At 37.1% G+C, this 19,177-nt stretch overlaps 1 protein-coding gene across 6 annotated transcripts in view; it reads left to right on the top strand.

The window, feature by feature from the left end:
- AXDND1 (axonemal dynein light chain domain containing 1) overlaps window positions 1-19,177 on the top strand; it is a 94,190-nt gene that overhangs the window by 12,117 nt on the left and 62,896 nt on the right. For all 6 annotated transcript variants that reach the window (XM_032862591.1, XM_032862592.1, XM_032862594.1 and 3 more), the window contains 5 exons: window positions 8-128; window positions 723-808; window positions 2,843-2,899; window positions 4,332-4,434; window positions 5,694-5,815. In XM_032862591.1, the coding sequence (XP_032718482.1) occupies window positions 8-128; window positions 723-808; window positions 2,843-2,899; window positions 4,332-4,434; window positions 5,694-5,815 (489 nt within the window). The remainder of the gene's footprint in view (window positions 1-7; window positions 129-722; window positions 809-2,842; window positions 2,900-4,331; window positions 4,435-5,693; window positions 5,816-19,177) is intronic.

A 19,177-nucleotide genomic window follows, 5' to 3' on the forward strand; every position in this document is an offset into this window, starting at 1 on the left:
TTTTTAGGGATATTTCTTTCCTGTATGATGTTAAATATGTTAAAGGTGAGGCCAGGGAGAGTTCGCTTTGTCCCCCACGCTTGGAACGATCATTACAGTCACATGATGGTGTCATTGTGCCTCATAAGGTAAATAAAGTATTTGACAAATAATTTCCTCTCCTAATTTTTAAGTCATTTCCTTAAAAATATAAAGCAATGTTGTACTGTAACTACAACCTGTATTACTTGTCAGTTTTCGTAGCACTTTCTGCTTATTTCTAGGAAAGAGTGTTTAGTGGGAAAGGATCTATGATACCTCTTTTTAAGCCATTTTCCAACAACAGTTACCACTTTAATCTAGAAAATACAGTATAGGAGATTAGATTTTTTTTTTTTAGGTTTACAGTTCAAAGTTGTAGAATTCTTAGTTTTGGCATGTTGCTAAGGTAAATTTAAAATTCCTATTGAATTTTAAAGAGTCAATGGATTAATGGAATATGTGAGACATGTGTGAATAACACTAAACCCAAGATTGTTCTTTAATTCATGGTTATTTTTAAAATGTGTGCTGAATGTTTTTTTATTACATCCTATGGTCCCTATTACTAATGCTATTAGTTCTATAATCAAAACCTCTTAATAAATAGTATCCCTGTGGGGGTAGGAATGTTGATTTATGCAATTCAACTTTTTTTCATTTACTTTATTTTTCATTCTTGTCCTTCTTTCTTTCTTTTTAAGACAAAGAAACTAACAGATACTTTGGTTCCTGAAGAATTTCATATTGTGTCAAATACAGGAGTTTCAGGTTTGGAGTGTTATGATGAGTGAGTACTGTAATATATCCCAGGTAATATGTACTTTACAATAAGGAAATATTTGGCCTTCCATCCTAAATTTAAGAAAGGTGTCAAAATGAAAATGTTTTATTGAAAAGAGTTCGGGATTTTAGTGATCAAATTATTCTCTATCTTTTCCTACTATTTAATTTTCAATTAAAAGAGTGTATCTTTGTTCTGAATATCACCTAGGCATCCTTAGGAATGGTTTTGGCCAAGGAGACAAAGGAAAGTAGCCTTCTGAGCTGATGTCTCATAAGGCACACTCTAGGGCTTGTGAAGGCTCCGGCCTTCACACTAGTCATCTCCAGTTTTCTTTGTTTTCTGCTTAGGGGATTAAAAACAGGATCTTGCTTGTGTGTTCTGAAACAACGTTTGAATGTTTCATAGTGTAAAAAATTAGAACTTTGGACTAAGGTTTTATAATAAAATATCCAGAGGCTGTCACTCTTTTTACTTTTCCAATACACATGCTGTGGCATTTCCTTATGATGGTGGGTTTCAGAACAATATTTTGTCAAAAAGAACTAAATGGAATTCATTTTAGGGGAACTTTTTATTTTTATACAATTTCAAAATTATAAAACTGTTACAAAAATATGAAAAGCAACTCTCAAGTACTCTCTGTTTTAACTCACTGAGTATTTACTTTTTGCCTTATTTGCTTTGATACACACATTAAAACTATTCAAGAGTAAGTTGGAGATATGACCCTTTACTACCAAATACTTCAGTGTTTATTTCTTAGAAGCCCACCAGTTATAGATCTTTTTGATGACTTTTTTAGCTTCATTGTATCTTCTCTGTTTATTAGTTAACATTTTACCATATGGATTCATGGATTACTGTTTTTTTCAGTGGGTTATAGTTCTTTTACTATGATTATTTTATGTTAAAAAACTTTTAGATTTGGTCAATGTTAGCTCCTTTGAACTGGTTCTTATATTTTTTGGACCTGTCCCCATGATTCTTTGAGTGTTCCTTTATTTTCTAACTTGGTAAAATTTCCAGGTTCATCTTCTATTTCCCAGCTCCAGCTGTGGAATGAGCTATGTCACTTCTGTAGGGAGTGCAGATTCCTTCTAGTGGAGAATGGTACTTAGAATTCAAGATCTGGGTGGTGGGTGTGCTCATTGTGCCTGGGCTATCATTGTTTCTGGTTTCTCTTACTCATTTTTGAGAAACTTTATATTGAGTCTTCATAGTCCCTGGAGATTTTCACTGCTCTAAATTCTGAAAATGGACCTTCCTAACCAGCTGAGTTCCAGTAGGGGGCAGAACCAAAGGAAATGCTTATTAACTAGGGGAAGAAAAATGTTGCATAAATAATAATAAATTAGAAGGATTACCATGTGATTCTCACTGTGATACTCATTTAGGTGGAAATGGGCACTTTCAGAGGACAGATTTGGCTGGGAGTTAGGAAAACTGGGTTCTAGTTTTATCGCTGTTGATTAATTTTATAGCCTATTTATTCATTTAACTTTGTTGACTTCAGTGTTTTTAGAACATCCTTCCACCTTTGAAGAGGCATTTAAAAAAATGAATCAAGGAAATGTTCATATTTTCACATATGAGGAATGTTATTAAAACTCCTTTACTAGGGGCGCCTGGGTGGCTCAGTGGGTTAAAGCCTCTGCCTTCGGCTCAGGTCATGATCCTAGGGTCCTGGGATCGAGCCCCGCATTGGGCTCTCTGCTCAGCAGGGAGCCTGCTTCCTCCTCTCTCTCTGCCTGCCTCTCTGCCTACTTGTGATCTCTGTCTGTCAAATAAATAAATAAAATCTTAAAAAAAAAACACACAAAAAAACTCCTTTACTAAAAATATTCCAAATATGATAAATGTCATTACATCTATGTCTGTAGTTATCTAGGTGTGATCTTCTGGGTAAAATGATGGACCTTTTCAATTGCCTCCAAGCTTCCCAATTTTATGAGGTCTTAGGTTTATCATGTTGTGATATGTGATAAATAGGCCTGTTAATTTTCTTATGATAATATTTATCTGTCTTATTTATTATAGCAAATATACTACTCTCCTCACAGATAGTGAAAACAGGCTGTTGCTCTTCCCATCCATGTAAGTATGGTTTATTTTTGAAAATATTTCTCAGAAGGAACAGAAACACATGAATATATTTATTTTAATATACATATTTATTTACATATGCATATTTATTTATACATATTTATTTTTCTTGTATATATATTATTTACCTTAGTACTTTATTGCACAGAAAATATTAAAATTATAGCAGAAATCCAAGACAATAATTGTCCATAATTCTATCATCTGATCAATGTTTTAAAATTTTTACATATTGGGGCACCTGGGTGGCTCAGTGGGTTAAGCCTCTGCCTTCGGCTCAGGTCATGATCTCAGGGTCCTGGGATCGAGCCCCGCATCGTGTTCTCTGCTCGGCGGTGAGCCTGCTTCCCCCTCTCTCTGCCTGCCTCTCTGTCTACTTGTGCTCTCTCTCTCTCTCTGTCAAATAAATAAATAAATAAAATCTTTAAAAAAAAATAAAATAAAATTTTTACATATTTATAATAATATTTAAGTACTATACAATATTTTTTTTTACAGTTTAAAATTTTTTTTTCCTAAAATTTTATTTTATTGTGGGAGGAGCACTTAACATGAGATTTATCTTCTTAACAAATTTTTAAGTTTTCAATACAGTTATCACTGAATCTAGGCACAATGTTGTACAACAGATCTGTTTGCTATAGTCTTTTTTTTTTTTCTTCTCTCTCCCTTGTCCCTTTTCTTCACTTACATTGTGAAGTAACCAATATTAACAGCTTGGTATTTATCTCTCCATATTTCTTCTATGTTCTTACAATCCTACACACGAAGTATATAGAAATGTTGGGAGGGCGGCGCCTGGGTGGCTCAGTGGGTTAAAGCCTCTGCCTTCCGCTCAGGTCATGATCCCAGAGTCCTGGGATCGAGCCCCGCATCAGGCTCTCTGCTCAGAGGGAGCCTGCTTCCTCCTCTCTCTCTGCCTGCTTCTCTGCCTACTTGTGATCTCTGTCAAATAAATAAATAAAATCATTAAAAAAAAAAGAAAAAGAAATGTTGGAAGGAAGCATTATTTTCTTTACACAAAAGAGGATCATACTATTTACATTTCCCTTTTTCTTTTTTTTAAACTATATTACTGCTATAACCCACTAGATCAGTACATACAGGGCTATGCTTTAAAGTAACATTAATATTCCAGGGGCACCTGGGTGGCTTAATCTGTTGGGTGACCTCCTGGTTTCAGCCCCAGTCATGATCTCAGGGTCCTGGGATTGAGACCTTTTTGGGCTCCGTGCTCAGCGGGGAGTCTGTTTGGGGGTTCTCTCCTTCTGCCCCTCCTCCAGCTCACTCTCTCCCTAAAGTAAAAAATATGTCATTAATATTCCATAGTGTATACATTTTATATATATTATATTATTTTAGTCACTTGAGGATGACATGTTACACCACTTAATTACATAAATTTCTCACTTTAATCCTCTAGGAAACCTAATAAAAGAGTTGAAGTGGTCCAGCTGAATGACGTGATGGATGCTATGCTGGAGAGGGCTGGTGTGGAAAATCAGGAATATACAGGGCCAACCAAGGTACTTGCAAAGTGGTTGAGAGCATGCATTCTGGAGCCAGAATGTCTGGACTGGAATCTTGGCCCTGCAGTTTATTAGCTAGTGACCTTGGGCAAGTCACTTAATGTATTTGTGCTGCAATTTACTCATCTTTAAATAAGAGGTAATAACAATACCTACCTCATAGGGTTGTTGTGGAGATTAAATGACACGTGAATGTAAAGGGCTTAGAATAGTGCTTGGCATGTGGTAAACACTGTATAATTGTTGCTATTATTATTACTACTGCATTTCATTGACTGTAAAGTACCATTGATTATAAGATCTTCATTATTTTATGTACCACTAAAAAACCACTGCCAATTAAACCATGCTTTCTTAGCACTTAAAATTTTTATTTTGTTAATGAAAGCACTCTTTTAATTTTAAAGAGACACAGATAGTTTTCTTTATGAGGGCTCTTTTTTATTTCATAAATTTTTATTTTTACAGAATTTAAAACTTAAAGTTCAGTATAAAGCATTCTTGTGTAATCTTTATCCAGATTCACTAGTTTACATTGTGCTCTACTTGCTTTATCATTCTCTTTTCTTCTCTACACACCTATCTGTATATGTATAGTTTCTTCTCAACCGATTTGCAGTAAGCTGGTGACATCATGCCTCTTTATCACCAAAAATTTCAGGGTACGTTTCCTATGGATAAGGACATTCTTTTACTTATCCGTAATACAGTTATCAAAATTGGGAAATTTAACATTGATGTGATAGAATTATCTATCCATATTCAGAATTCAAATTTTGCCAGTTGTCCCTATAATGGTTGTTATAGCTCTTGTCCCCTCTGTTTCAGGATCCAAGGATCACATAATACTTTCCGTTGTCATGTTCCTAGACAACTGTAATCTGAAACAGTTCTTTGCTTTTCTTGACCTTGATATTTGGAAGAGCATATGCCAGTTACTCTGTAGGATGTTCCTCAATTTTCACTTGTCTAATGTGTACTCATGATTAGGTTCAGGTTATGTACTTTTGGCGGGGATGATATAGAAGAGATACTGTGACCTTCTCAGTGCATCATGTAAAGAGGTACATGATGAAGCAGACTTCTAAAAATAATATATTATTTTTGTAGTTATATTTATAAAGAAAAATGTAAGTGAAATAAATTATCAAGGTGTTTCTAAAACATTCACATTCAGCGTACTTACTTCCTAAAGTGACCTTATTTTACTGATAAGACTGCAATAAATACTGATGCTGTTCCTTATCTTCTACCAGATGCACAAACTACTACATATGTTAAGGAAGGAACAGAATATTTACAATACAGTATTTCATGAACTAATTCGACAAGTCAGTGTGGACTGTGCAGATAGAGGAGAACTACTGTCCAAAATCAGGTTAGAGCTATTATTGGAATATCCCGGTTTCCTTGTGAGTTTTATATTACAATTCTTTTATATCTGCTTTTAAGAAAATAAAAAAAGTTCCCTTCTCTATTCATTTGATAATAAGGAACCGAATTGCATTTCTATTTTCTACAGTAAAAAAAAAAATAGTTGAGGACTTTCTTTTTTTTTTTTTTAAAGATTTTATTTATTTATTTGACAGACAGAGATCACAAGTAGGCAGAGAGGCCGGCAGCGAGAGAAAGGGAAACAGGCTCCCCGCTGAGCAGAGAGCCCGATGCGGGACTCGATCCCAGGACCCTGGGATCATGACCTGAGCCGAAGGCAGAGGCTTTAACCCACTGAGCCACCCAGGCGCCCCAAGATTTATTTACTTTAAAGAGAGAGAGTAAGGGAGCATGAGTCAGGGAGGGGACAGAGAGAGAGGAAGAGAGAGAATCTCAAGCAGACTCCATGCTGAGTGTGCAGCTTGATCCCACGACCCTGAGATAGTGACCTGAGCTGAAACCAAGAGTCTAATGCTTAATCAGCTGTGCCACCCAAGTGCCCCAACACCATATTCTTTTATGATTGGGAGTTTGTCCCAATTCATTTGTCCATTTGTCCATTCATCAGTCAGGGATGTCTGTGGAGTATCTACTCTGTGTTAAGCATTAAAAGGCTTCATAGGATTGTGGTGAGGTTAAATGAGAGCACAGAAGTAGATGCCTTGTATATATAATTATTATAGATGATCATGATAAATACTATTAAAACTATAATGCTTCTTATGACTGTGGTACTTAACAAAAAGCTGGAAGGAATAGTGTAATTAGAATATTGGGTTCAAATTACGTATCTGCAGCTTACTTGCCATGGAACCACAGGAATATTATTAGATCTTCTGAATGTATTTCTCCTGAATGAGAACAAGTAATATAAATTCGCCCTATTTTCCCACTGTCTGATTTATGGAATGAGAATAAATAATATAAGTTTGCCCCATTTTCCCACTGTCTGAGTTATGGATTTATGGAGATATGAGGAGCAAAGCCATTAATAAGATACTTGTCAAGATTGGATACTAAGGAGTCAGCTCTTGGAACCCCTCAAGAGCTGGAGAATGCAAATTGAAATGAGGGTAGGAACAACTGAAGTCTGAGTTGTCAATCCAAGAACAGAGCTGGGAGGGACAGGTGAGGAAGCATAGCAAAGGAGCTAGATGACTAATGGCAGATCCAGACTTTCCCCTTATGAGGCGTAGAAATGAGTGGGACTCTTTCAGCTGATTTCAGGAGTTAGCCTTTAGTGGCCAGAATAAGGTCAGGTCCAATCCCAAAAGTCTAGACAGAAAGAGACGGGCAGTCCTAAGCTAAGGACTTAGAATAGGGTAAAGTTGGGAATTAAAAATGTAAAGTAGGTTATGGGGTGCCTGGCTTGCTCAGTCAGTAGAGCATGTGATTCTTGATCTCAGGGTGGTGAGTTCAAGCCCCACTTTGGGCATAGAGCTTATTTTAAGTAAGTAAATATATACATACATAAGTAAATAGGAAGTATACATGAATGTGGAATATTCTTTTTTAAAAAAAGAATACAATGTAGGTGAGAATAAGCCATGAGGTTTTAGGCTGATTGTGCAAACATTCACTATGTGTTTGTGGAATGGTGAAACACAGTAGTTCAGAATAATCTAGTGGTCAGCATTTTGTTGTGGTAGGAGATCTTTTGAAGGTCTAGGGACCACCTTCAATGGGGAAGACTACGGTTGTCCTGAGCTTGGTATCTTAAAGTGTTTTCTCTGCTTCACGAGATCGTTGTGAGGATCCAATAGAAGTCCCCAGGAGATGGTAATACCATGCATGCCTTGGAAATACTTGAGATCAGCCTCTGACTTCTTCTCTCCATTTGCCTGTTACCATAGTTTTCTGCCTCCGGTCTCATTGAGTGCTTTCTGATCTGCTTGTGTGTGTCTCTGCTTTTCATGCAACTGCCTCTAAGGCCTGTTACAGCAGAAGGAAGTTTTGTTTGTTTGCTTCTTCTTTTTTTTTTTTTTTTAAGATTTTATTTATTTATTTGCCAAACAGAGAGAGAGAGAGAGTACAAGAAGGGGGAGTGGCAGGCAGAGGGAGAAGCAACCTCCCCACTGAACAAGGTCCTGGCACTCAGTCCCAGGACCCTGGGATCATGACCTGAGCCGAAGGCAGACATTTAATCAACTTAGCCACCCAGGAGCCCGGAAGAAAGTTTTCATATGCAACAGAGTTTCATAATAATATTTTTTATAGAAGGAAAAATAACTGCCAGATTGAATATGAGCTGAACAAGATTCTCACATTACAAAGAACTAGGGATGCTGTTGCAATCTTTTTGGTTGACGCTATAAATATCTTTGGTTGTAGCAGGCACCTGACTTTTTTTTCAGTTGTTGTTATTTTTATTTTTATTTTTTACAATATTTTATTATGGGAATTTCCAAGTATCTGTAAAAAGGGAAAGAATTTTATTTTGTTTATTTTATGATCTTAAAAAAGATTACTATTTTTAGAGAGTGACAGAGAAAGAATTCGAGCAGGGGGAGGGACAGAGGGAGAAGGAGAGAATCCTCAAGCAGATTCTGTGCTGAGCAAGGAGCCCAACACAGGGCTCGACTGAGCTGAAATCACTTAACCGATTGAGCCACCTGCATGCCCCCAAATGGAAATAATTTTTTTTTTAAGATTTTATTTATTTATTTGACAGAGATCACAAGTAGGCAGAGAGGCAGGCAGAGAGAGAGGGGGAAGCAGGCTCTCAGCTGAGTAGATGGTACTGATGTGGGGCTCGATCCCAGGACCCTGAGAACATGACCAGAGCTGGAGGCAAAGAGGCTTAACCCACTGAGCCACTGAGGCGCCCCTACCTATTCATTTAAAAAAAATTTTTTTACCTATTCATTTTTTTAAAAAATGTGCCCGTGGGGTGCCTGGGTGAATCTGTGGGTTAAAACCTCTGCCTTCGGCTCAGGTCATGATCTCAGGGTTCTGGTATCGAGCCCTGCATCAGGCTCTCTGCTCGGCAGGGAGCCTGCTTCCCCTTCTCTCTCTGCCTGCCTCTCCGCCTACTTGTGATCTCTGTCTGTCAAATAAATAAATAAAATCTTTAAAAAAAAAAAAGTGCTCGTCTGGCATTTATTTATTTATTTATTTATAAAGATTTGTTTATTTTAGAGAGAGAGCACATGCCTGAGTGGGGGAAGGGGCAGAGGGAGAGGGTCAAGCTGACTTCCTGCTGAACAAGGAGCCAGATGCAGGGCTTGATCCCAGGACCCTGAGATCACAAGCTGACCTGAAATCAAGAGTCAGTTGCTCAACTGACTGAGCCACCCAGATGTCCCTGACTTTCTTTAAAAGATAAAAGGTTCTTTTAAGAATAGTTTTAAATTTACAGAATTGAACAGATAATAAGGAGTTTCCACTTATCTCCCCTTCTCCATATTCAGTTTCTTTCATTATTAGCATCTGTTATTAATGTGGCATGCTATGATACACTCTGATATCCTATGGTTAACTTAAGTCCGTAGGTTACATTATGGTTTATTTTTTTGTGTTGTATTCTGTGGCTTTTGACAAATGCATATTTTGCATATTTTTCAATCATAAAAAGGAATGAAGTATTGATACATGATATAACAAGGATAAGCTCTGAAAACATACTAAGTGAAAGAAGCTAGCACGAAAAGTCCCAGTATTGTGTGTAAGATTCCATTTATATGAAATGTCCAGAAGAGGCACATCCAGACAGAAAGTAGATTAGTAGTTGCCAGGGGATGGGAGAAAGAGAAAGGAAGAGTGATTGCTAATAGGTACCATTAAGGATTTTTTTTTTGGGGGGGGTGATGAGAAAATACTCTGGAATTAGTGCTGATAGTTGTACAACTTTTTGAATATGCTAAACTATTATATACTTTAAAGGGTGAATGTTATGACATATAAATTATATCTCAATAAAAAATTATAAAGTGTTCACAGTCATTTCATCACTGTGATTCTTCATTTGCACATATTCCTTTGTGTATCAAATTTTACCTACTAAAAAAATTTAACAGCTACTTTATATAAATGTAATCTGCTTTCCTATAAATTTACCCACTAACCCTCATTTTGTACTGTAAAAATACTCAGAATAACTTGGTTCTTCCTTTTACCTTATAGCTCTTTAAATATTTGAAAATAGCCATTTTTGTTTTCCCTGTTATGCATTCCCTTATTCAGGCTAAATATCCCCAGTTTTTTCAAATTTTCTTGGTGAAATATACTATATGTGGGAAGCACGCTAATTAGTCAGTGTTGATTTCATGCAGTATCACCACCATTACAGAACAGTTCCATGACCCTGAACCCCCCACCTATCACCTGTTCATCCCTCCTCCATTCCCATTCCTTCAAACCCGCAGAAACTACTGATCATTCTGCAGTCTCTATACTTTTTCCTTTTCCAGAGTGTGATCTAGTTGGGATCATACAGCAGGTAGGCTTTTCAGACTGGTTGCTTTACTCACACCTCAATTTTAACTGCTGAAATGTTTTCTGACCATTATTTTGTAGAATTCACTGAGTTGTGAGCGTCATATCATTGCTTTTGAGCAATTTGATTATGATACACCTTGGTGTAATTTTCTTCATATTTCTTGTGCTTGGTGTTCATTGAGCTTTTTGATTTGTGAGTTTATGTTTTTCATCAAATACAGGAATTTTTTGGCTAGTTTTTCTTCCAAGTATTTTTTCTGCCCTCCTCCCTTTTCAGGGGAGTCCATTTACTCATACATCAGGCCATGAATAATGATATAGTCCCAGGGATCACTGATGCTTTAAACATTTTTTCATATTTAAAAAATATTTTTCTGTTCATTTTGGATAGTTTCTTTTGCTCTATCTTCAAGTTTACTAATCTTTTCTTTTGCAGTATCTAATCTGCTTTTCTAATCTAATCTACCCAATGATGTTCAACTCAGACATTTTAGTTTTCATCTCTAAAAGCTCAGTTTGGGTCTTTTCAAAAATATCTTCCATGTCTCTACTTAACAATGCAAACATAGAGAATATAGTTATAGTTTTTTTTTTCCCCCAAGCTGATATATCAATTTTATATTGGAAGCAAGTGCTTTCAGTATTTTTATTTGCTGCAGTTTAAAAACATCTGGGGTGTTTGTGTGGTTCTTCCCAAACCCTCAATCGTGCCATGGCCAGTTTAACATCCAAGGTCCTTTCAGGATTCCGGGTCAGGAAGCTGTGGGAGGGACCATTGAATCCTCAAAGTCATGATAATGATGTCCCTACCCAAAGTTTCTCCAAGCAGAGCCAACTGCTCCTCCAAACAGGGCTGGTGAGGCTGTCTCAACACTCTTAGGAAGTGGTAACCCTGAAGGCAATACTTGGAGGAGTGCTGACTGATGGGGGAGGTTTCAGGCTAGTCTTCCCCAGAACCCCAGCCAGGGCAATCATCAATGTCTACCAGAAAAGTCAAGCTGCAAAGGTGTTTTTGTAGCTCAGGCAGGGCCTGGAAGTAATGGAAGGTGGCATTCTTCTCAGCTCTGGGCATCTTTGCATATGTCTGCTTGTATCCATCAGGCTGAAAGCAGGGGTCCCAGCCAAAGTCCTGGAGGCCTTGGAGCACCACGATCTGGCCCCTGAATAGGGACACTGGCTTGCTGGGGTCCTTGGTTCTGAGCACAGATGTGTAGAGCACACAGGCAAGTCTGTCCTCAAACCCAGCCAGGAGCTGGCAGAGACCTTCAGGCTTTAACTTCTCCAGAAACCACTTTATGTAGGGCCAGGGAGCTCCCAAGGGAATTGAAGCAGCTAGGTATCCTCCACCAGTACAAGCTCCTGTACCTGGTGAGCTGTTTCCTGACACTTCGGTACGCAAATCTCCTCAGGCTCTCTCTGGAACTCTGGCAGGTCAATTTTCTGTGCCACCCAAGATCATGGAAACTATTTCCTAGAATCTGAATGACTCCTCCAGCTTTTAATATCCGTGTCTGTTAATTCTAACATTTATGCCAGTTCTGGGTCAGTTTTTTTTCTCTTCATAAATGTGTTTTCTGACTTTTTTGCATGACTAATAAATATGACTGCATGGCAGGCATTGTGAATTTTAGTTTTATTGGATGCTGTGTATTTTTCTATTTCTAAAAATATTCTTGAACTTTGATCTGAAACATGATGAAAATAATTTGATCCTTTTGGGCCTTTAGGCGGGACTAGAACAGTGCTTAATTTAAAGCTAATTATTTCTGAATACTTAGGCAAGACTCTTCTTTGTACTGTATCCAATGACCCATGAATTGTAAGTTTTTCCAGTCTGACTAGTTGGAACCAGCACTATTTCGAGCCACCTGTGAATCCTGGACGCTCTTAGTTATTGATCCTTTCAGCGGGTTCCTTCCCTGGCTTTAGACAGTTTCTTCACATTGATCCTCTGATCATTACTTAGCTGAATACTTGAGAAGGACCCTCTGCAGACCTCCAGAGGATCTTCCTATACAGCTCTCTTCCCTCTGGTTCCCTGTCCTCTTTCTCTCCATAGACTCTTAGCTCTGTCTCCGTAACCCAGAATCCACTGGGTTTCTCCTGGGTTCTTTGTCCTTGTGCTTTGGCCTTTCAAGTCCAGAAGATGGAACAATCATAGGGCTTACTTTATTTACCTCTGGTCAGTGATTACTTTCTTTCAGTGCCTTAGGTGCATTTGTCTTGAAAATTTTTCTGTCACACATGTCTTGAAAATTGTTCCACATACTTTGTCTTCTTTTGGTGGTTGTTATTTCATGCAGGAGAGTACGTTTAGTTCCTCCGGATTTCTTTTTCTTTTTCTTTTTTTTTTCCTGTACCTATTTCTATTCCACAATCCTATTATAGATTAACATCCTTAATGAGTTTTGCAAAATTATCAATGCTCATCTCTTCGATAAATGTCTGCTTTCCATTTTCTCTGTTTTCTCTTTCTGGAACTGATTAGATTTATACTGGATGCTTTCATCCTATGCTTTTTGTCTCTTAATATCTCTTTCCTCATTTCCATCTCTTTGTCTCTGTGTTGCATTCTAGGTAGTTTTTCTGAAGACAATAATAAACCACTTGAGGTGCATCTATTCCAAAACCCATCTTTTGAGTTTTACAATTCAGTAATTATACTTCCCATCTAAGAGGTTTCTGTTGGTTTGTTTCCATATCTTTCTCATCATAGTTAATATGTTTTTTATTGCTTATTTATAGATTCAGTCTTTCATTTCTCATTTTCTGCATAGTTTTATATTTTAAATCTCATACTTCTAATATATGAAAACTACTAGTGACTAAAATGACTGTTGTTTCTTCTGAGTCTCATTTGTGATGATTTATTTAAATGAATATTTTGCGGTGTTTGCTTTTATAGGTAACATTTGGCTAATCTTAATCATGAAATCCTCAGGTTGTAACCATGGGTGCTTCTTGAAGAGAGGATTTCCATTTTCTTCCTTCTGGAATCCTTGCTTCATATAGTGGTCCAACACTCAGGTCTTCTACCTTGAAGCTGGTCCAAGGCTTAGTCTTGAACAAAGTGTTGGTATTTTTTTTTTTAAGATTTTATTTATTAGGCACCTGGCTGGCTCAGTCAGTTAAGCGTCTGCCTTAGGCTCAGATCATGATCCCAGGGTCCTGGGATTGAATCCCACATCAGGCTCCTTGCTCAGCAGGGAGCCTATTTCTCCCTCTGCCTCTGCCCTTCCCCCTGATTGTTCTCTCTCTCTCTCTCTCTCTCTGAAAATAATTAAATATTTTTTTATTTTTTAAAAGATTTTATTTATTTATTTGAGAGAGAGCACAAGTCGGGTATGAGGGGCAGAAGGAGAGGGAGAAGCACACTTCCTGCTGAACAGGGAGCCCGGAAACAGGGCTTGATCCCAGGACTGTGGGATCATGACCTGAGCCAAAGGCAGCTTAACTAACTGAGCCACCCAGGTACCTCTCAATGTTGGTATTTTTAAAAAATTTATTTATTTATTTTTAACCGAAGTATAGTTGACTACAATATTATATTAGTGTTAAGTGTACAACATAGTGATTTGAAACTATGTATATATTACGAGATATTCTCCATAAGTCACCATAAAGTTAATGTAATATTTTTGACTATATTTCCTGTGCTGCACTTTACATCCTCATGACTTACTTGTTTCATAGCTGGGAGTCTGTACCTCTTAGTCCCCTTCAACTGTTTTGCCTAGTCCTTTACACCTTGTTTGTTTGTTCTCTGTATTTATGAGTCTGTTTCTGTCTTCTTTGTTTTGTTTTTTAGATTCCACATAAATGAAATCAAATGATGTTTGTCTTTCTCTGACTTATGTCACCTAGCACAATACCCTTTAGGTCCATTCATATCATGAATAGTAGGACTTCCTTTTCTTAATGACTGAATAATATTGTTTTATACACACACCACCATTTCTTTTTTATTTTAACTAATTAATTAATTAATTTTTTTCACCACCATTTCTTTATCTCTTACTATTCATCTTTCAATACTTAGGTTGCTTCTATGTTTTGGTTTTTGCAAATAATGCTATGATAAGTAGAGGAGTGCATATATATTTTCAAATTAGTATTTTCATGTTCTTCAGGTAAATATTCAGAAGTAGAATTACTAGATTATATGGTATTTTTATTTTTAATTTTTTGAGGAACCCCCATATTGCTTTCAAAGTGCTGCACCAATTTACATTCTCACTAACAATGCTTGAGGGTTCCTTTTTCTCCACATCCTCACCAACACTTGTTATTTTGGGTCTTTTTGATTCTAGCCGTTCTGACAGGTGTGAGGTGATGTCTCATTGTGGTTTTGATGTACATTTCCCTTATGATTTAGTGATGTTGAACATATTTTCATGTGCTTTTTGTACATTGGTATGTATTTTTTGAAAAGGGTCTATTCATGTCTTCTGCCAATTTCTTTCTTTCTTTAGATTTATTTATTTGTTTATATGAGAGAGAGAGAATGAGCACATGAGTGGGGAGGACAGAGAGAAGCAGGCTTCCCAAGAGCAGGGAGCCTGATGCGGGGCTCGATGCTAGAACACTGAGATCATGACCTGAACCAAAGGCAGATGCTTAACTGAATGAGCCAATCACGTGCCCCTTCTGCCCATTTTAAAATCAGATTGTTTCATTAGTGTTAATTTGTATGGTTTCTTTATGCCTTTTGGATATTAGCTCCTTATTGCGTGTATCATTTGCAAGTATCTCCCATTTAGTAGATTGCCTTTCATTTCATTGATGATTTCCTTCACTATGCAAAAACTTTATATTTTGGTATAGTCCCACTTGTTTATTTTTGTTTTTGTTGCTCTTTTCTGAAGAGATAAATCCAAAAAAATATTACTAAGACTGATGTGGGAGAGATTATGGCTTATTTTTTATTTTTTAGGAGGTTTTTTTTTTTTAAAGATTTTATTTATTTGACAGAGAGAGAGAGAGAGATCACAAGTAGGCAGAGAGGCAGGCAGAGAGAGAGAGGAGGAAGCAGACTCACCACTGAGCAGAGAGCCTGATGCGGGGCTTGATCCCAGGACCCTGAGATCATGACCTGAGCCAAAGGCAGAGGCTTAACCTACTGAGCCACCCAGGTGCCCCCTTTTTAGGAGTTTTATGATTTTAGGGCTCACATTTAAGTCTTTAATCAGTTTTGAGTTAATTTTTGTATATGGTGTAAGAAAGTGTTCTGCTTTCATTCCTTTGCTATGTTTGTCCAGTTTTCTCAATACTACTTATCAAAGAGACTATCTTTTCCCCATTGTGTATTCTTGCCTCCTTTGTCATAGATTAATTGACTATATAAATGTCAGTTTATTTCTGGGTTTTCTGTTTTATTCCTTTGATCTGTGTGTCTGTTTTTGTGCTAGTACCACGTGGTTGTGATTACTAATGCATTGCAGAATAATTGGAAATCTGGGAGTGTGATACCTGCAGTTTTATTCTCCTTTCTCAAGATTGCTTTGGCTATTCAGGGTCTTTTGCAGTTCCGTATGAATTTAGGATTATTTGTTCTAATTCTGTGAAAAATATTATTAGTATTTTTAAAAAGATTTTATTTATTTATTTGAGAGAGAGAGTGAGAGAGCAAGCGCATAAGCAGGGCAGAGGGGGAGGGAGAAGAAGACTCCCCGCTGATTGGGAAACCCCCTACCAACTTGGGGCTTGATCCTAGGACCCCAGGATTATGACCCAGGATGAAGGCAGACGCTTAACTGACTGAGCCACCCAGGCCTCCCCGTTGTTAGTATTTTGATAGAAATTTCATTGAATCTGTAGATTGCTTTGGGCAAAATGGATATTTTAATGATATTAATTCTTCCAATCCATGACAAGGTATATCTTTCTATTTGTTTGTGTTACTTTTAATTTTTTTCATCAATATCATACAGTTTTTATAATATAGGTCTTCTACCTCCTTGGTAAAATTTATTCCTAGGTATTTGTTATTTTGGAGCAATTGTAAATAGGATTGTTTTCTTAATTTCTCTTTCTGCTCGTTTATTAGTATATAAAAATACAACTCATTTCTGTATATTAATTTTATATCCTGCAAATTGGCTGAGTTCATTTATTCTAATAGTTTTTGGTGTAATCTTTAGGGTTTTCTATATTTAGTATTATGTCATCTGCAAATAGTGACAGTTTTATTTCTTCCTTACTAATTTGGGTTCCTTTGTTTTTGTTTCTTGTCTGATTGCTATGGCTAGGACTTCTTGTACTATGTTTAATAAAAGTGGTAAGAGTAAACACACTTGTCTTGTTACAGATCTTAGAGAAAAGCTTTTACCTTTTCACCATTGAGTATGTTAGCTGTGGGTTTGTCATAGATAGCCATTATTATATTGAGTTTTATTCCCTCTATATCATTTTGTTGAGAGATTTTATCGTGAATGGATGTTGAACTTGCCAAATGATATTTCTACATCTATTGAGATAACCGTATATAGTTTTATCCTCCACTTTGTTGATGTGGTGTATCACACTGATTTGTAGATATTGACCCATCCTTGCATTCCTGGAATAAATTGCACTTGATTGTGGTGGATGATCCTTTTAAAGTGTTGTTGAATTCAGTTTGCTAATATTTTGCTGAGGATTTTTGTATATGTGTTCCTTAGGGATATTGTCTTCTAATTTTCTTTTCTTTTTCTTTTATGGTGTTTTTGGTTTTGCTATCTGGGTAAAGCTGCCTTTATCGAATGAATTTGAAATGGTTCTTCCATTTTCATTTTTTGGAATAGTTTGAGAATAGATATTAACTCTTCTTTAAATGTTTGGTAGAACTCACCTCTGATCCTGACGTCTGTTGGTTTTGAGATTTTTGTTGTTGTTGTTTATTGATTCAATTTAATTATTAGTAATTAATCTGTTTAGATTTTCTATTTCTTCCTGCTTGAGTCTGGGAAGATTGTATGTTTCTACTTCTACTTCTAGGTTGTTGAATTTGTTGAAAAATAAATTGCTGTATCCTCTTGTTTAATTGTTCCCTTTATCATTATGTAATGCTGTTTTTTGTCCCTTGTTATGTTCGTTGTTGTAAAGTCTATTTTGTGTGATATAAGTATTGCTACCACAGCTTCTTTTCACTTCCATTTGCGTGAATACCTTTTTCCATCCCTTCTCTTTCATTTTATATATGTCTTTGTATTTGAAGTGAGTCTCTTGGTAGGCAGCATATAGGAGTCTTCTATTTTATTGTATTTATTATTTATTTATTTAATTTATTTATTTTGGTTGGAACCAAAATAAATTCATTTACATTTAAAGTAATTATTGGTAAGTTTGTACTTATTACAACTTTATTAATTGTTTCTGGCTCTCTCTCTCTTTTTTTTTTTTTTCCCAAAGATTTTATTTATTTGTTTATTTATTTTTTAAGATTTTATTTGTTAATTTCACAGACAAAGAGATCACAAGTAGACAGAGGCAGGCAGAGAGAGAGGAAGGGAAGCAGGCTCCCCCCTGAGCAGAGAGCCCTATGTGGGGCTCAATCTCAGGACCCTGAGATCATGACCCAAGCTGAAGGCAGAGGCTTAACCCACTGAGCTATCCAGGTGCCCCAAAGATTTTATTTTTATTTCTACACCTAACATGAGGCTCAAACTTAGATCCCCGAGATCAAGAGTTGCATGCTTACAGACTGAGCCAGCCAGGCACCCTCTGGTTCTTTTTATAGTTCTTCTCTGTTCCTTTCTTCCCATGCAATTTGATGATTTTCTTTAGTATTATGCTTGGATTCTCTTTTGGTTTCTTGTGTATTTATTATAGTTCTTTTTGTTTTTTTAAAGATTTTATTTATTTACTTGACAGAAAGAGAGACAGTGAGAACAGGAAAACAAGCAGGGGGAGTGGGAGAGAGAGAAGCAGACTTCCTGCAGAGCAGGGAGCCCAACGTGGTTCTCAATCCCAGAACCTAGGATCAGGACCTGAGCTGATGAAGGCAGATGCTTAATGACTGAGCGACCCAGGCACCCCTATTTATTAGAGGTTTTTGGTTTGTGGTTACCATGAGGTTTATCTGTAATACCCTATGTATTTAACAGGTATTTATTTATTTATTTACTTTAAATATTTATTTATTTATTTGAGAGAGAGCATGCATGTGCTCCTGAGCAAGAGAGAGGCAGAGGGAGAGGGGGAGAGAGAAAATCTTAAGCAGGCTTCATGCCCAGTGCAGACCTGACATGGGGCTTAATCTCATGACCCTGAGATCATGATCTGTGATGACCATGAGGTTTATATATAACACCCTTTGTAGGTGCCCCTGGGTGGCTCACTTGGTTAAGGGTCTGTCTTTGGCTTGGGTCATGATCCCTCTCCCTCTGCTGCTCTCCCTGCTTGTGCTCTCTTGCTCTGTCAAATAATTAAATAAAATTTTTTAAAAAAAGACCTTTTTATTTAATAGTCTGATTTCTTTATTTAAGAGAGAGTATGTGCCTGTGCATGTGAGCAGGGGAGGGACAGAGAGAGAGAGCATGAGAGAATCTTAAGCTGGCTCACATAGGACTCAGTCTCACAACCCTGAGATCCTGACCTGAGCCAAAATCAAGAGTCTGACACTTAACCAAGTGAGCCCCAGGCTCCCCTTAACAGTCTATTTTATTTTATTTATTTATTGTTTTAAAAGAATTTTTTTTATTCATTTGAGAGAGAGTGTGTGAGCAGGGGTGGAAAGGCAGAAGGAGAAACAGAGTCCCCATAGATTCCCCACTGAGCCTGACATGGGACCAGGAGATCCTGACATGGGACGAGGAGATTCTGACCTCCAGGACCAGGAGATCATGACCTGAGCTGAAGGCAGATGCTTAACCATCTTAACCACCCAGGT

This window comes from Lontra canadensis, unplaced genomic scaffold, assembly GCF_010015895.1.
Source record: "Lontra canadensis isolate GAN:19392208 unplaced genomic scaffold, GSC_riverotter_1.0 scaffold24, whole genome shotgun sequence".
NCBI lineage: Eukaryota > Metazoa > Chordata > Mammalia > Carnivora > Mustelidae > Lontra > Lontra canadensis.